The sequence below is a fragment of the Bombina bombina genome, chromosome 2, assembly GCF_027579735.1.
Source record: "Bombina bombina isolate aBomBom1 chromosome 2, aBomBom1.pri, whole genome shotgun sequence".
NCBI classification, from domain to species: Eukaryota; Metazoa; Chordata; class Amphibia; order Anura; family Bombinatoridae; genus Bombina; species Bombina bombina.
In genome coordinates this window covers 755,651,101-755,668,861 of record NC_069500.1, presented here as the reverse complement: position 1 = coordinate 755,668,861, position 17,761 = coordinate 755,651,101, and the positions used below count along the sequence as shown (strand labels likewise).

The window sequence follows — 17,761 nt, the reverse complement described above, 5'->3', positions numbered from 1 at the left end:
AATGACGCCACATCCGGAACGCCGACATTTTTGGCGCAAAAGGACGTCAAAAATGACGCAACTTCCGGCGACACGTATGACGCCGGAAACAGAAAAGATTTTTTGCGCCAAAAAAGTCTGCGCCAAGAATGACGCAATAAAATGAAGCATTTTCAGCCCCCGCGAGCCTAACAGCCCACAGGGAAAAAAAGAGTCAAATTTTTTAAGGTAAGAAAAAATGATTGATTCAAATGCATTATCCCAAATATGAAACCGACTGTCTGAAAATAAGGAATGTTGAACATCCTGAGTCAAGGCAAATAAATGTTTGAATACATATATTTAGAACTTTATAAATAAAGTGCCCAACCATAGCTTAGAGTGTCACAGAAAATAAGATTTACTTACCCCAGGACACTCATCTACATGTTTGTAGAAAGCCAAACCAGTACTGAAACGAAAATCAGCAGAGGTAATGGTATATATATATATATATATATATATATATATATATATATATATATATATATATATATAAGAGTATATCGTCGATCTGAAAAGGGAGGTAAGAGATGAATCTCTACGACCGATAACAGAGAACCTATGAAATAGACCCCGTAGAAGGAGATCATTGCATTCAAATAGGCAATACTCTCCTCACATCCCTCTGACATTCACTGCACGCTGAGAGGAAAACCGGGCTCCAACTTGCTGCGGAGCGCATATCAACGTAGAATCTAGCACAAACTTACTTCACCACCTCCATAGGAGGCAAAGTTTGTAAAACTGAATTGTGGGTGTGGTGAGGGGTGTATTTATAGGCATTTTGAGGTTTGGGAAACTTTGCCCCTCCTGGTAGGAATGTATATCCCATACGTCACTAGCTCATGGACTCTTGCTAATTACATGAAAGAAACATAATTTATGTAAGAACTTACCTGATAAATTCATTTCTTTCATATTAGCAAGAGTCCATGAGCTAGTGACGTATGGGATATACATTCCTACCAGGAGGGGCAAAGTTTCCCAAACCTCAAAATGCCTATAAATACACCCCTCACCACACCCACAAATCAGTTTAACGAATAGCCAAGAAGTGGGGTGATAAGAGAAAAAGTGCGAAAGCATAAAAAATAAGGAATTGGAATAATTGTGCTTTATACAAAAAAATCATAACCACCACAAAAAAGGGTGGGCCTCATGGACTCTTGCTAATATGAAAGAAATGAATTTATCAGGTAAGTTCTTACATAAATTATGTTTTCTTTCATGTAATTAGCAAGAGTCCATGAGCTAGTGACGTATGGGATAATGAATACCCAAGATGTGGATCTTCCCCGCAAGAGTCACTAGAGAGGGAGGGATAAAATAAAGACAGCCAATTCCGCAGAAAAATAATCCACACCCAAAACAAAGTTTAAATCTTATAATTGAAAATATAAGCAGAAGAATCAAACTGAAAAAGCTGCCTGAAGTACTTTTCTACCAAAGACTGCTTCTGAGGAAGAAAACACATCAAAATGGTAGAATTTAGTAAAAGTATGCAAAGAAGACCAAGTTGCTGCTTTGCAAATCTGAACAACCGAAGCTTCATTCCTAAATGCCCAGGTAGTAGAGACTGACCTAGTTGAATGAGCTGTAATCCTTTGAGGCGGAGTTCTACCCGACTCAACATAAGCATGATGAATCAAAGACTTTAACCACGATGCCAAAGAAATGGCAGAAGCCTTCTGACCTTCCCTTGAAACAGAAAAGATAACAAATAGATTAGAAGTCTTCCGGAAATCTTAGTAGCTTCAACATAATATTTCAAAGCTCTAACTACATCCAAAGAATGCAACGATCTTTCCTTAGAGATTTTAGGATTAGGACACAATGAAGGAACTACAATTTCTCTACTAATGTTGTTAGAATTCACAACCTTAGGTAAAAATTTAAATGAAGTTCGCAAAACCGCCTTATCCTGATGAAAAATCAGAAAAGGAGACTCACAAGAAAGAGCAGATAATTCAGAAACTCTTCTAGCAGAAGAGATGGCCAAAAGAAACAAAACTTTCCAAGAAAGTAATTTAATATCCAGCGAATGCATAGGTTCAAACGGAGGAGCTTGAAGAGCCCCTAGAACCAAATTCAAACTCCAAGGAGGAGAAATTGACTTAATGACAGGTTTTATACGAACCAAAGCTTGTACAAAACAATAAATATCAGGAAGACTAGCAATCTTTCTGTGAAAAAGAACAGAAAGAGCAGAGATTTGTCCTTTCAAGGAACTTGCAGACAAACCTTTATCCAAACCATCCTGAAGAAACTGTAAAATTCTAGGAATTCTAAAAGAATGCCAAGAAAAAAAGATGAGAAAAACACCAAGAAATGTAAGTCTTCCAGACTCGATAATATATCATCCTAGATACAGATTTACGAGCCTGTAACATAGTATTAATCAGAGAAACCTCTATGACTGAGAATCAAGCGTTCAATCTCCATACCTTCAAATTGATGATTTGAGATCCTGATGGAAAAAAGGACCTTGCGATAGAAGGTCTGGTCTTAACGGAAGAGTCCACGGTTGGCAAGGAGCCATCCGGACAAGATCCGCATACCAAAACCTGTGAGGCCATGCTGGAGCCACCAGCAGAATAAACGAACGCTCCGTTAGAATTTTGGAAATCACTCTTGGAAGAACTAGAGGCGGAAAGATATAAGCAGGATGATACTTCCAAGGAAGTGACAATGCATCCACTGTTTCCGCCTGAGGATCCCTGGATCTGGACAAATACCTGGGAAGCTTCTTGTTTAGATGAGAAGCCATCAGATCTATTTCTGGAAGTCCCCATATTTGAACAATCTGAAGAAATACCTCTGGGTGAAGAAACAATTCGCCCGCATGTAGCGTTTGGCGACTGAGATAATTCGCTTCCCAATTGTCTATACCTGGGATATGAACCGCAGAAATTAGACAGGAGCTGGATTCCGCCCATACAAGTATTCGAGATACTTCTTTTATAGCCAGAGGACCGTGAGTCCCTCCTTGATGATTGACATATGCCACGGTTGTGACATTGTCCGTCTGGAAACAAATGAACGACTCTCTCTTTAGAAGAGGCTACGACTGAAGAGCTCTGAAAATTGCACGGAGTTCCAAAATGTTGATTGGTAATCTCACCACCTGAGATTCCCAAACCCCTTGTGCTGTCAGAAACCCCCATACAGCTCCCCAACCTGTCAGACTTGCATCTGTTGAGATCACAGTCCAGGTTGGAAGAACAAAAGAAGCCCCCTGAACTAAACGATGGTGGTCTGTCCACCACATCAGAGGGTGTCGAACAATCTGTTTTAAAGATATCAATTGAGATATCTTTGTATAATCCCTGCACCACTGGTTCAGCATACAGAGCTGAAGAGGTCGCATGTGAAAACGAGCAAAGGAGATCGAGTCCAATGCAGCAGTCATAAGACCTAGAATTTCCATGCATAAGGCTACCGAAGGGAATGGTTGAGACTGAAGGTTTCGACAAGCTGAAACCAATTTCAGACGTCTCTTGTCCGTCAGAGACAGAGTCATGGACACTGAATCTATCTGGAAACCTAAAAAGGTTACCCTTGTCTGAGGAATCAACGAACTTTTTGGTAAATTGATCCTCCAACCATGTTCTTGAAGAAACAACACTCATAAAAGACTGCAAAGGTTCTTTCTATTGAAAATGAGCAAAGGGAATTGAATCCAATGCTGTGGCCATAAGACCTAAAACTTCTATGCATATATAGCAACTGAAGGAAATAGAGACTAAAGGTACCGACAGACGGAACCCAATAAAATTGTCCCTTGTCTGATAGAGACAAAGACAGTGACATAAACTATCTGGAAACCTAAAAAAGGTGAGGAATCAAGAGCTTTTGAAAAAAAGATCCTCTAACTATGTCCTGAAGAGCAAAGTGAATCATATGAGATTCTGCATCCTCAGAAAATAATCTAAATGAAAACAGAAAAATGAAAATATGCATTTATTGTATCTAATGAAAACAAATAATGCTATCAATGACCATAAAAAAGGCAGAATAGTTTGAATAAAACTCCAAAACCCAGTTCCTAAAAAAGAAACTGGAAGAAATACCCCAGAAGATTCCAGGTCTGAGCAGCGCTTGAACCCCATGGGTGCCCAGCCATGCTTCAACAGTACCCACAATATATAAGACAGAAACACACTGAAAGAAAGTGTTAGCCTTACTGGAATACGGCATGTACATCGCAATATTAGGGAGCTGAACTGAAAAATTTCCAATTATAAACATGTTACTTGGGAAAGAACTCAGGAATTCGTTCCTTAATAAGAACAACCAAACTAGTATAAGCTTAAAGTTTTAGTCTTAGAACTCAATCTTGAAGCCCAGAGTAACAGTTAAGAATTGAATCCAATTATAAAACAAATAATTGATTATCTTAGAAGAAATGAAATATGGATTTTTTTAAAAATCACAAAATTCTTCTAGCTAAAATAGCTAAAGACATAGATTAACCCTCATTTGCGAAAATATTCAATAAAATGAAGACACAAATGTAATTATTAGCATGATAGTCCAGTTTAAAGGACCAGTCAATACAGTGGACTTGCATAATCAATAAATGCAAAACAACAAGACAAATACAACAGCAGAAAAAATGAAGCAATTGCAATATCCAAATAAATCACAGGACCAAGAAAAGTACCTGAAACTAAATAATTTTCCATAAATAAGATACAACTATCTAAAGGAAAATAAATACTATTTTGCTATAGAAACAATAGCATAATTAGTAGGAGTAGAGATAGCCCCAATAAATTGGAGAACCCTCCAAATTGAATTTAACTGCTGGCAAAGAATATAGTTTAAAACCTTTGAAGAAGGAATAAAAGAAAATTCTCAGCCTATTCCATTCCCTAGTATGGGGAATTGGAAAGAAAACCTCTGAAAACACAGAAGAATAAATAGGCAGAAATAGTGTCAGCTAGTCTTAAAGAACTAGTTACCTTAATATCCAAAATAATCAACACCTTTTCAACAAAGAACAAATGTACTTTAATAATAAAAAAATAAAAAAAGTAGATTTGTTAGTGTCAATATCTGATGAAGAGAATTTCTGAAAGAGAAAAAAACATCATCAGAGAAGGATAAATCAGTATGTTGTTGGTCATTTGAAACTTCAATAATTAAAGTGAAAAAGACCTAAAAATTTTATTAGAAGGCACGAAGTCAGACAAAGCCTTTAAAATAGAATCAGAAAAATATTTCTTATAAATCTTCTAAATATTTCTTGTACATAAGATGTAAGAAAGGCAATATATAAAGCATAAATACTAATGGATTCTGCATGTAAAAGTATATCATAATAACTTATTACAAACCATAGCTAAAGATAAACATTTATAACATTTAAAATAAATTAACTTAGCTTTGGTAGAACTGAAACTCAGTTAAGCGTTTTTCCAGAAGTGGCTTCTGATTCAGGGACAATCTGAGACATCTTGCAATATGTAATAGAAAAAACAACATATAAAGCAAAATTGATCAAATTCCTTAAATGACAGTTTCAGGAATGGGAAAAAAAAATGCCAATGAACAAGCTTCTAGCAACCAGAAGCAATAAACAATGAGACTTAAATATTGTGGAGACAACAATGACACTCAAATTTTTTAGCGCCAAAAAAGCCGCCCACATTATTTGGCGGCAAAAATGCTTTTGGCGCCAAAAATGACGCCACATCCGGTAACGCCGACATTTTTTGGCGCAAAAAACGTAAAATAAATGACGCAACTTCCGGCGACACGTATGACGCCGGAAATGACAAGAAATTTTTTGCGCCAAGAAAGTCCGCGCCAAGAATGAAGCATTTTCAGCCCCCGCGAGCCTAACAGCCCACAGGAAAAAAAAGTCAAATTTTAAGGTAAGAAAAAATTGATTGATTCATATGCATTATCCCAAATATGAAACTGACTGTCTGAAATACGGAACGTTGAACATCCTGAATCAAGGCAAATAAATGTTTAAACACATATTTAGAACTTTATATAAAAGTGCCCAACCATAGCTTAGAGTGTCACAGAAAATAAGACTTACTTACCCCAGGACACTCATCTACATGTAGTAGAAAGCCAAACCAGTACTGAAACGAGAATCAGTAGAGGTAATGGTATGTATAAGAGTAGATCGTCGATCTGAAAAGGGACGTAAGAGATGAATCTCTACGACCGATAACAGAGAACCTATGAAATAGACCCCGTATAAGGAGATCATTGAATTCAAATAGGCAATACTCTCTTCACATCCCTCTGACATTCACTGCACACTGAGAGGAAAACCGGGCTCCAGCCTGCTGCGAAGCGCATATCAACGTAGAATCTAGCAAAAATTTACTTCACCACCTCCATGGGAGGCAAAGTTTGTAAAACTGATTTGTGGGTGTGGTGAGGGGTGTATTTATAGGCATTTTGAGATTTGGGAAACTTTGCCCCTCCTGGTAGGAATGTATATCCAATACGTCACTAGCTCATGGACTCTTGCCAATTACATGAAAGAAATGAAAGCGAGACCACACCCGGTCACATGGTGCGCAAGGCAGGACCGCACCTGCTATGAGAAAAAGTGCATCAAGCTACGCCGCACTCAAAGTGAAAGTAAAAGCCTGTGCGTTCCAGCCACAAAGTCTATGAGCCCAATAAATATCCCACATAAAGCAGCATAAAATCAAAGCATCACATTTGATTAATCCCCACTGTTCAATAATCCCCCTCAGGAGATATTAACCCATGATTCTATTAAGATAAAAGGAGCCACACTGTGACCCTGTCTTCTAGCGTTTACAACATATGTAAAAAATAAAACTATCTTACCAGAATCCATGCTGTAGAACAGAAACACAGCCTCTCAAGTGTGACAGTCTTGTAGAATCACTCCTGACATGGACTTGAGTGAGAAAAACAAGCAGGCAGTGAATTACCGATTGCTTAGGAGCCGTTAGCAGGCAGTCTGGATGGGTTCACAAAAAGACTCTCCCTGCATCTCCAGAGCTAACTTTCGTCCCTTACTTTCGTCAATGCTCTCACTGAGAGGCTGACAAGACTACTTAAAACTCCAGTCCCATATCGAAGGGCAGATACCCTTTCTAATGAACGACTCCATAATCTTCTGACACTTCTCTGCCCTCCTCCTGTGATGAAAGGTGAATAATGACTGGGGGTGGGAGATGTATTTAAGCCTTTGGCTGGGGTGTCTTTGCCTCCTCTTGGTAGCCAGGTTCAGTATTTCCCAACAGTAAGGAATGACGCTGTTGACTCCTTATATTAAGGAAAATTATTTTCTGACTGGCTTACCACTTTTCACTTCTTCAACTAAAGATAAGAGATCATTACACGTGTGATCTCTTATCTATAGTTGAAGAAGTCAAAAGTGGTAAGCCAGTCAGAAAACAGCCTAATGGACGGTACAGATGTCATCCTTGATTAAGTGTCAGTTGTAGGCGCAAATCGCAAAAGAGGTTTGTGTACAAGTCATCTCCTTGTGTACTAGCATGTTTTAAAGCATCTTACAATTAAGGAATTTTTTAGCAATTTAGTGCTGCAGCTTTTTTTGTTCCTCTTTGTTTAGCAGTGAGAGAACACTGCTCCTGCTTGCACCCGGATACATTATATTTCTCATAACCTCAAGATCGGAGAAATATAATGGCTTGTATGCAGCAATGGGTTTCAGTGTGTTTGAGTAGCATCCCCTACACTTCCACAAATGCAGAGCTCCACCGGGGTATCACAGTAATAAGGCTTAAAACAATCAAGGCATTTCACCCTGCAGGGCTTTCTCAGGTCACATCCATGTGTTGAAGCTATTTTTAAGTTTCTGCACTCCATACATTTAAAAAAAGACATAAAACTCAAAACATTTTTTTTTTTAAAGTAATTCAAAGATAGTACAATTCACACTTCTCCCTTGTTTTGTGCAATTTTTATAATAAAATCAGTCATTTTCCAAATCGTGGGACTCAAATTATACAAGTCCCATCACAGTGGGCTACCTAGGTAGTGCCTTGGTGCAATATGCATGCACCGTTGAAGCCTCTGTACATCACAAAGCTACGGCAGCTGCAGTGGTTCAGAACTGCTGTATCAGTATGAGCGTCTTGAATAAAACAGCAGCAGTGTAGGTATCTCTCACATACAAAATCATCCCTAGAGTAACGAGCAATATATAAATTATAGGAAAAATGTACCTCATCACAGACAAACTTCTTAGATGGGTTGATTAAAACAAGGGTCTCTAAATCTTCCCCTGTATGGTGCAGACTTCTATGTCCTATAGAAGATGGGGAAAAAAAAAAAAAATTATACATTTGTCCCCTATATCTTTAATTTCATATACCACTTGTAGCATAACATCTATGTTTTGATTAATTTACAGTCACAGTTGTCTGGTTTCACACCAGTCTGGCTTTGGTATTTTGCGGAAAATATGTAATGATGTCCATGAAAACATTTATGAGCTATAGAAAGGGATTCCAGTTATGAACAAATTTATTAGCAAACAAGTGCCAGAGTAGCCATTATCTCACTCTGAATTATGTTAGCATAAAGTGCATTATTTTGCAGTTTTCTGTTCAAGCGGATGAGGGAAAGATGTGTAGTAGGGTTAGCATTGAGTCTGCAGTGTATATTTCCATTTCTGAGAGCTAAATTATTATTTATGTTATCCCCTTTGTTCATGTAATCTCCCAACCATTTCAATATATTTTTGAGTTTAATGTCCCACTAAATGACAGATATAGTGTTAGATTCAAGGAACACCACAAGTCAACATGCTTAAAAAGGAACCGTAAGCACCTTCATAGCTCAGCAAGATACTTTACATTTTCATATTAAGGCAAAACATGCTACATATATATCTGTACCTAAATTGGCTTTAGCTGCAAAAACAAAAAAAGAAAATTTATGCTTACCTGATAAATTTATCATCTTAATTACTATTGGGAATACCACTCCTGCAGGAGGCGGCAAAGAGCACCGCAGCAAAGCTGTTAAATATCACCTCCCTTCCCTCTCAACTCAGTCATTCAACCGAAGTAAAGGAGAGAAAGGAAGTAACAAGGTGCATAGGTGCCTGAAGTTTATAATAACTAACAATCGGTCTATCAAAAACAGGGCGGGCCGTGGACTTGCTTAAAAAAATAAATTTATCAGGTAAGCTTAAATTTTCTTTTTAATGACACGATAAGTCCATGGATCATCTTAATTACTATTGGGAATCAATACCCAAATGATACGGGAGGGACAAGACAGGGAACCTAAACGGGAAGCACCACTGCATTCTCCCAAAAGCAGCCTCAGCCGAGGCAAAAGTGTCAAATTTGTAGAATTTTGAAAAAGTGTGGAGAGGACCAAGTTGCAGCCTTGCAAATTCGTTCCACAGAAGCTTCATTTTTGAATGCTCATGAGGGAGCAACAGCCCTCGTGGAATGAGCCGTAACACTCTCTGGAGGCTGCTGTCCGACAGTCTCATATGCAAAACGTATATTACTCTTCTGCCAAAAAGAAGTAGCCGTAGCTTTCTGTCCCTTACGTTTTTCTGAGAAAACCACAAACAAGGCAGCAGACTGACGAAAATCCTTAATTGCCTGCAGGTAAAATTTTAAAGCACGAACCACGTACAAATTGTGCAGAAGCCGTTCCTTCTGAGAAGTAGGATTAGGCCACAAGGAAGGAACAACAATCTCCTGATTAATGTTCCGATCAGAAACAACTTTAGGAAAAAATCCTAATTTATTACGTAAAACTACCTTATCTGAATGAAATATAAGGTAAGGGGACTCGTACTGCAATGCCGAGAGCTCCGATACTCTGCGAGCAGAAGAAATAGCAACAAGAAATAAAACTTTCCAAGATAACAACTTAATATCTAAGGAATGCATAGGCTCAAATGAACCCTTGAAGAACTCAGAGCCAAATTAAGACTCAATGGAGGAGTAACTGTCTTGAACATAGGCCTGATAAAAGGATTGCACATCTGGAACATCTGCCAGACGTTTGTGTAATAAAATTGATAAGGCAGAAATTTGACCCTTTAGGGAGCTTGTCGATAATCCTTTTCTCCAAACCCTCTTGGAGAAAAGACAATATTCTAGGAATCCTGACTCTACTCCAGGAGTAGCCCTTGGATTCGCACCAATAGAGATATTTACGCCATATCTTATGGTACATCTTTCTAGTTACAGGTTTACGAGCCTGAATCATGGTCTCTATCACCGAGTCAGAAAAGCCCCACTTGGATAAAACTAAGCGTTCAATCTCCAAGCAGTCAGCTTCAGAAAAACTAGATTTGGGTGAAGGAAGGGTCCTTGAATTAGCAGGTCCTTCCTCAATGGAAGTCTACAAGGTGGCAGGAACGAAATGTCCACCAGATCTGCATACCAAATCCTGCAAGGCCAAGCCAGTACAATGAGGACCACCGAGGCCCTCTCCTGCTTGACTCGAGCAATGACCAGAGGAAGAAGAGCAAACTGAGGAAATAGGTATGCTAGACTGAAGGTCCAAGGTACGGCCAGGGCATCTACCAGTTCCGCCTGAGTCCCTGGACCTCGACCCGTACCTCGGGAGCTTGGCATTCTGTCGAGATGCCATGAGATCTAATACCGGCTGACCCCACTTGAGATTCAGGCTGGAGAACACTCCCGGATGGGAGTTCCCACTCCCATGGATGAAAGGTCTGCCTGCTCAGGAAGTCCGCCTCCCAGTTGTCTACCGCTGGGATGTGGATCGCCGACAGAATGCAAGAATGGGCTTCCAGCAACTGAATTATTCTGGTTACCTCTGTCATCGCTAAGGAACAACTCGTTTCTCCATAATGATTGATGTAAGCCACAGAAGTTATGTTGTCCGACTGGAACCTGATTAACTGGACCGAGGCTAACTGGGGCCAGGCCAGAAAAGCATTGAAGATCGCTCTCACCTCCAGAATGTTTAAAGGTAGAACAGACTGAGTCCAAACTCACTGAGCCTTTAGGGAGCCCCAGACTGCTCCCCATCCTAGAAGGCTGGCGTTTGTTGTCACAATCACCCAAGATGGTCTGCAAAAGCAGGTTCCCTGGGAGAGATGATCCAGAGACAACCACCATGGAAGAGAATCCCTTGTCTTCTGCTCCAGTAGTATTCGAGGAGACAAATCCACATAATCTCTGTTCCATTGCCTGAGCATGTTTAACTGCAGAGGTCTGAGATGGAACTGAGCAAACGGGATGATGTCCATTGCTACCACCATCAGCCCGATTACCTCCATGCACTGAGCTACTGATGGCCGAGTAGTGGACTTTGATTTCCTGACTTCTGTCAGAAAAAGCTTCATTGATAGGGAATCTTATTGTTCCTAGGAAAGATACCCTTGTGTTTGGAACTAAGGAGCTCTTTCCCAAATGTACCTTCCAACCGTGAGATTGCAGGAAGGACAACAAAATTTCTGCTCGTTGTAGGGATGGCGCCTGGACCAGGATGTCATCCAGATAAAGCGCCACTGCAATGCCCCATAAACAAATCACCGCCAACAGTGAACCCAGAATCTTTGAGAAAATTCTGGGAGCTGTGGCAAGACCGAAGGGAAGAGCCACAAATTAAAAGTGTTTGTCTAGATATGCAAACCTTAGAAACTTGCGATGATCCTTGTGAATAAGAACATGCAGGTACGCGTCCTTTAAATCCACTGTTGTCATGACCAAAGGAAGAATGGAATGAATATTTTCCATCTTGAAGGATGGTACTCTGAGGAATTTGTTTAGACTCTTGGAGGTCCAAAATTGGTCTAAAGGCTCCCTCGTTTTTGGGAGCCACGAACAGATTGGAATAAAATCCCCGACCTTGTTCCTGCAACGGAACAGGAACTATGACTCCCAGATCGGAGAGGTCTCTTACACAGTGTAAAAAAGTCTCTCTTTGTCGGGTCTACAGATAATCTTGAAAGCAGAAACCTGCCTCTGGGAGGAAAACTTTTGAACTCTAGTTTGTATCACTGGGACACTTTATCTACAGCCCAGGGATACGGAACATCTCGAGCCCAAGCCTGAGTGAAAAAGGAAAGTCTCACCCTACAAGATCTAGTCCCGGATCGTGGGCAGACCCTTCATGCTGTCTAATTCAATAGCAGGCTTCTAGGATTGTTTCCCCTTATTCAAAGACCGATTGGGTCTCCATGATGGTTTAGACTGTTCCTGCTTGGAAGAGGAATAATTTCCCTTGAAATTTCGAAAGGAACAAAAATTACTCTGATGTCCCTTCCGTTTGTTTCTCTTACCCTGCGGGAAAAGATGACCCTTACCTCCCGTAATATCAGAAATTATTTCTGTCAAGCTAGGTCCAAACAAGGTATTTCCTTGTAAGGAATCGATAAAAGCTTAGACTTAGAGGATACATCTGCAGACCAAGGTGTTAACCATAAGGCTCTGTGAGCTAGAACAGAGAAAGCTGAAATCTTTGCTCCCAGCTTGATAACTTGAAGGGAGGCATCCGTAATAAAGGAATTAGCCAATTTAAGAGCTTTTATCCTATCCTGGATCTCATCCAGGGGAGTTTCTGTCCTAATAGAATCGGACAACGCATCAAACCAATATGCTGCCGCACTGGTGATGGTAGCAATGCACACATCACTGTAAACCCTGGTGTACATGCATCTTTTTGAGTAACCCCTCAAGCTTTATGTCCATAGGATCCTTAAAAGCACAACTATCCTCTATGGCAGTGCTTTCCAAACTGTGTGTTGTGACACAGTGTGTCGGCGGCAGTGTATAGGTGTGTACCCGATTTAGCACTAATTTCTTTAAAAAAAAATTTGGTTTCCGACTTTCCGCCTGCTACGCATATCAAATGGTTGACACGTGATTGATACCAAGTGGGTCACAGATCATCTTAACCTATTGGCGCAACTCCCAGGAACTGAAACTATTCCCATTGGCAGCTTTGGCGGGACATTGGCTCCTGACTGCACATCTAGTCTCCTCAATCGGCTCGTGACTGCATGTGTAGTCAATGAGTGGGACAGCAGTGTGTTTGCAGCGCGGGCACTAGTCAGTTGGACTCAGAGCTCTGTGGGCAGCAGCTTAAACGCTGAGCTGAAGTCAGAAGTCAAAGTGATTTGTTTTTTTGGAGCTAGCTCACAGTAGTGCATTCCTGCTTCTGCTCTTAATATATGGATAGGAAGTGGAAGCTTAAAAATGCTTGATGATGAAATGCTAGTGTCTTTACCTAATATTCCACCAAATATTTAGAAACTGTGTTTATCCCATCAACCTCATACATCCCATTAAAATAGTAAGTAGCTATTGGTGTTACTAAACTTCTTTTTAATTCTTGCACATACTTACATACTATTATTATCATTATCATTTATAGTTGTAGAGCACCAACACATTCCACAGCGCTATAAACAAATGCGGAGTACAACAAAATAATTATAGGGATCACATGGGTAGAGGGCCCTACCAAGAGTTGCACTGTTGTAGTCAGCTCTTAAGAAGGTGACCTACGAACAGCTGGACACTTCAGGGATTCAGGGGATAGCAATGGAGGAGAGGAACTGGTATAAAGAAAGGTTAGTGTAGATTGTATGCATCCCTAAACAGTAAAGGTTTTAGGGAGCGCTTGAGTTTTCAAAACTAGGGGAGAGTCTTGTGGAGCGAGGCAGAGTTCCATAAGATGGGAGCCAGTCTGAGCAATACTCCGCTTTTTCGTGCACTTTACAGAGATTTACCTTTACCTTTGGTGCTGTTGTCCCAACAATTGGATCACAAGTTTCTACGACATCCTGTAAACGAGAGTGTGATGAGGTAACAAGAGGAGGAGGAGAGTAGGAGGTCATGAGCAGAGTGAAGGGGACGGGAGGGAGAGTATCTGGAGACAAGGTCTGAGATATAGGGGGGAGCAGTGCAGTTGAGGGCTTTGTATGTCAGTGTGAGAATTTTGTGTTTAATCCTAGAGGCAAAAGCAAGCCAGTGAAGGGATTGGCAGAGAGGTGCAGCAGATGAAGAGCGACGTGTAAGTAGGATGAACCTGGCAGAGGCAATTATTATGGATTGTAAAGGAGCTAGGCGGCAGGTGGGGAGACCAGAGAGGACAGAGTTGCAGTAATCGAGGCAGGAAAGGATGAGAGAGTGAATGAAAATCTTAGTTGTGTCTTGTGTAAGGAAATGTCTAATTTTAGCAATGTTTTTAAGGTGGAAGTGGCAGGCTTTAACCAAGGACTGACTGTGAGGAGTGAAAGATAAATATTTTTATATATATATAAATTTATGTATGTGTCCGTGTCTCCTAAAACAGAATTTATGTTTACCTGATAAATTTCTTTCTCCTACGGTGTGTCCGGTCCACGGCTTCATTCTTACTTGTGGGAATATTCTCTTCCCAAACAGGAAATGGCAAAAAGAGCACAGCAAAAGCTGTCCATATAGCTCCCCCTCTGGCTCCGCCCCCCCAGTCATTCGACCGACGATTAGGAGAAAAAGGAGAAACCATAGGGTGCCGTGGTGACTAGTGTACAGAAATAAAACATTTTAAACCTGACTAAAAGCCAGGGCGGGCCGTGGACCGGACACACCGTAGGAGAAAGAAATTTATCAGGTAAACATAAATTCTGTTTTCTCCTACATTGGTGTGTCCGGTCCACGGCTTCATCCTTACTTGTGGGAACCAATACCAAAGCTTTAGGACACGGATGAAGGGAGGGAACAAGTCAGGTTACCTAAACGGAAGGCACCACAGCTTGCAACACCTTTCTCCCAAAAACAGCCTCCGAAGAAGCATAAGTATCTAATTTGTAAAATTTGGCAAAAGTATGCAGAGAAGACCAAGTCGCTGCCTTACAGATCTGATCAACAGAAGCCTCGTTCTTGAAGGCCCATGTGGAAGCCACGGCTCTAGTAGAGTGAGCTGTAATTCGTTCAGGAGGCTGCCGTCCGGCAGTCTCATAAGCCAATCGGATGATGCTTTTCAGCCAAAAGGAAAGAGGTAGCAGTAGCTTTCTGCCCTCTCCTCTTACCAGAATAAACGACAAACAAGGATGATGTTTGTCTGAAATCCTTTGTTGCTTCTAAATAGAATTTTAAAGCACGGACCACATCTAGGTTGTGTAACAAACGTTCCTTCTTTGAAACTGGATTCGGACATAGAGAAGGAACAACTATTTCCTGGTTAATATTCCTGTTGGAAACTACTTTTGGAAGAAAACCAGGCTTGGTACGTAAAACTACCTTATCTGCATGGAACACCAGATAGGGAGAAGTACACTGCAAAGCAGATAATTCAGAAACTCTTCTAGCAGAAGAAATATCAACCAAAAACAGAACTTTCCAAGAAAGTAACTTAATATCTATGGAATGCAAAGGTTCAAACGGAACCCCTTGAAGAACTGAAAGAACTAAGTATAGACTCCATGGAGGAGTCATAGGTCTGTAAACAGGCTTGATTCTGACTAACGCCTGTACAAAAGCTTGTACATCTGGCACGGCTGCCAGACGTTTGTGCAACAAGACAGACAGAGCAGATATCTGTCCCTTTAGAGAACTAGCTGACAGACCTTTCTCCAAACCCTCTTGGAGAATGGAAAGAATCCTAGGAATTTTGATTTTACTCCAAGAACATCCCTTGGATTCGCACCAACGGATATATTTGTGCCATATCTTATGGTAAATCTTCATAGTCACAGGCTTTCTGGCTTGAACCAGAGTATCTATAACTGAATCTGAAAACCCACGCTTAGATAGAATCAAGCGTTCAATTTCCAAGCAGTCAGTTGCAGAGAGACTAGATTTGGATGTTCGAATGGACCTTGTACTAGAAGATCCTGTCTCAAAAGTAGCTTCCATGGTGGAGCCAATGACATATTCACCAGGTCTGCATACCAAGTCCTGCGTGGCCACGCAGGAGCTATTAGAATCACAGAGGCCTTCTCCTGTTTGATCCTGGCTACCAGCCTGGGAAGGAGAGGGAACGGTGGAAACACATACGCTAGATTGAACGACCAAGGCACCACTAATGCATCCACCAGTGTCGCCCTGGGATCCCTGGATCTGGACCCGTATCGAGGAACTTTGAAGTTCTGACGAGACGCCATCAAATCCATATCAGGAGTGCCCCATAGTTGAGTTAACTGGGCAAAGACCTCCGGGTGGAATTCCCACTCCCCCGGATGGAAAGTCTGACGACTCAAATAATCCGCCTATCAGTTGTCTACTCCTGGGATGTGGATTGCAGATAGGTGGCAAGAGTGATCCTCCGCCCATTTGATGATCTTGGATACCTCTGCCATCGCCAAGGAACTCTTTGTTCCCCCTGATGGTTGATGTACGCTACAGTCATGTTGTCCGACTGAAATCTTATGAATCTAGCCTTTGCAAGGTGAGGCCAGGCCAGGAGAGCATTGAATATCGTTCTCAGTTTGAAAATGTTTATCGGGAGAAGGGACTCTTCCCGAGACCATAGACCCTGAGCTTTCAGGGAGTCCCAGACCGCGCCCCAGCCTAAGAGACTGGCGTCGGTCGTGACGATGACCCACTCTGGTCTGCGGAAACTCATTCCCTGAGACAGGTGATCCTGAGTCAACCACCAGCGGAGTGAGTCTCTGGTTACCTGGTCTACTTGAATCTGGGGAGACAAGTCTGCATAATCCCCATTCCACTGTTTGAGCATGCACAGTTGCAATGGTCTTAGATGAATTCGAGCAAAAGGAACCACGTCCATTGCTGCAACCATTAATCCTATTACCTCCATGCACTGAGCTATGGAAGGCTGAGGAATAGATTGAAGAACTTGACAAGCGTTTAGAAGTTTTAATTTTCTGACCTCTATCAGAAAAATCTTCATTTCTACAGAATCTATTATTGTTCCCAGAAAAGGAACCCTTGTGGACGGGGACAGGGAACTCTTTTCTACGTTCACCTTCCACCCGTGAGACCTGAGAAAGGCTAATACAATGTCTGTATGAGCCCTTGTTCTGGAAAGGGACGACGCTTGGATTAGGATGTTGTCTAAATAAGGTGCCACCGCAATGCCCCTCGGTCTTAGAACCGCTAGTAGGGACCCTAGCACCTTTGTGAAAACTCTGGGAGCAGTGGCTAAACCAAACGGAAGAGCCACAAACTGGTAATGTTTGTCCAGAAAGGCGAACCTTAGGAACGGATGATGATGATGATCTTTGTGGATAGGAATATGTAGGTACGCATCCTTTAAGTCCACGGTAGTCATGTATTGACCCTCCTGGATTGTTGGTAAAATCGTCCGAATGGTTTCCATTTTGAATGATGGAACTCTGAGGAATTTGTTTAGAATTTTTAAGTCCAGAATTGGCCTGAAAGTTCCTTCTTTTTTGGGAACTACGAACAGGTTTGAGTAAAAACCCAGTCCTTGTTCCGCTGTTGGAACTGGGTGTATCACTCCCATCTTTAATAGGTCTTTAACGCAATGTAAGAATGCCTGTCTCTTTATCTGGTCTGAAGATTAGCGAGACATGTGGAACCTTCCCCTTGGAGGAAGTTCCTTGAATTCTAGAATGGCATGGCCCTTCCCCCAGTGATGTCTGAAATAATCTCCTTCAATTCTGGCCCGAAAAGGGTCTTACCTTTGAAAGGAATATTAAGCAGTTTTGTCTTGGACGACACATCCGCCAACCAAGATTTTAGCCAAAGTGCTCTGCGCGCCACTATTGCAAAACCTGAATTTTTCGCCGCTAATTTAGCCAATTGAAAAGCGGCATCTAAAATAAAGGAATTAGCCAACTTTAGTGCGTGAA

General features: G+C 41.2%; 1 protein-coding gene across 1 annotated transcript in view; it reads right to left on the bottom strand.

The window, feature by feature from the left end:
• The window catches only part of MAP1S (microtubule associated protein 1S), a 214,921-nt gene that overhangs the window by 100,186 nt on the left and 96,974 nt on the right, over positions 1-17,761 (bottom strand). The window contains exon 3 of the mRNA XM_053702868.1: positions 8,217-8,299. Within this exon, the coding sequence (XP_053558843.1) occupies positions 8,217-8,299 (83 nt within the window). The remainder of the gene's footprint in view (positions 1-8,216; positions 8,300-17,761) is intronic.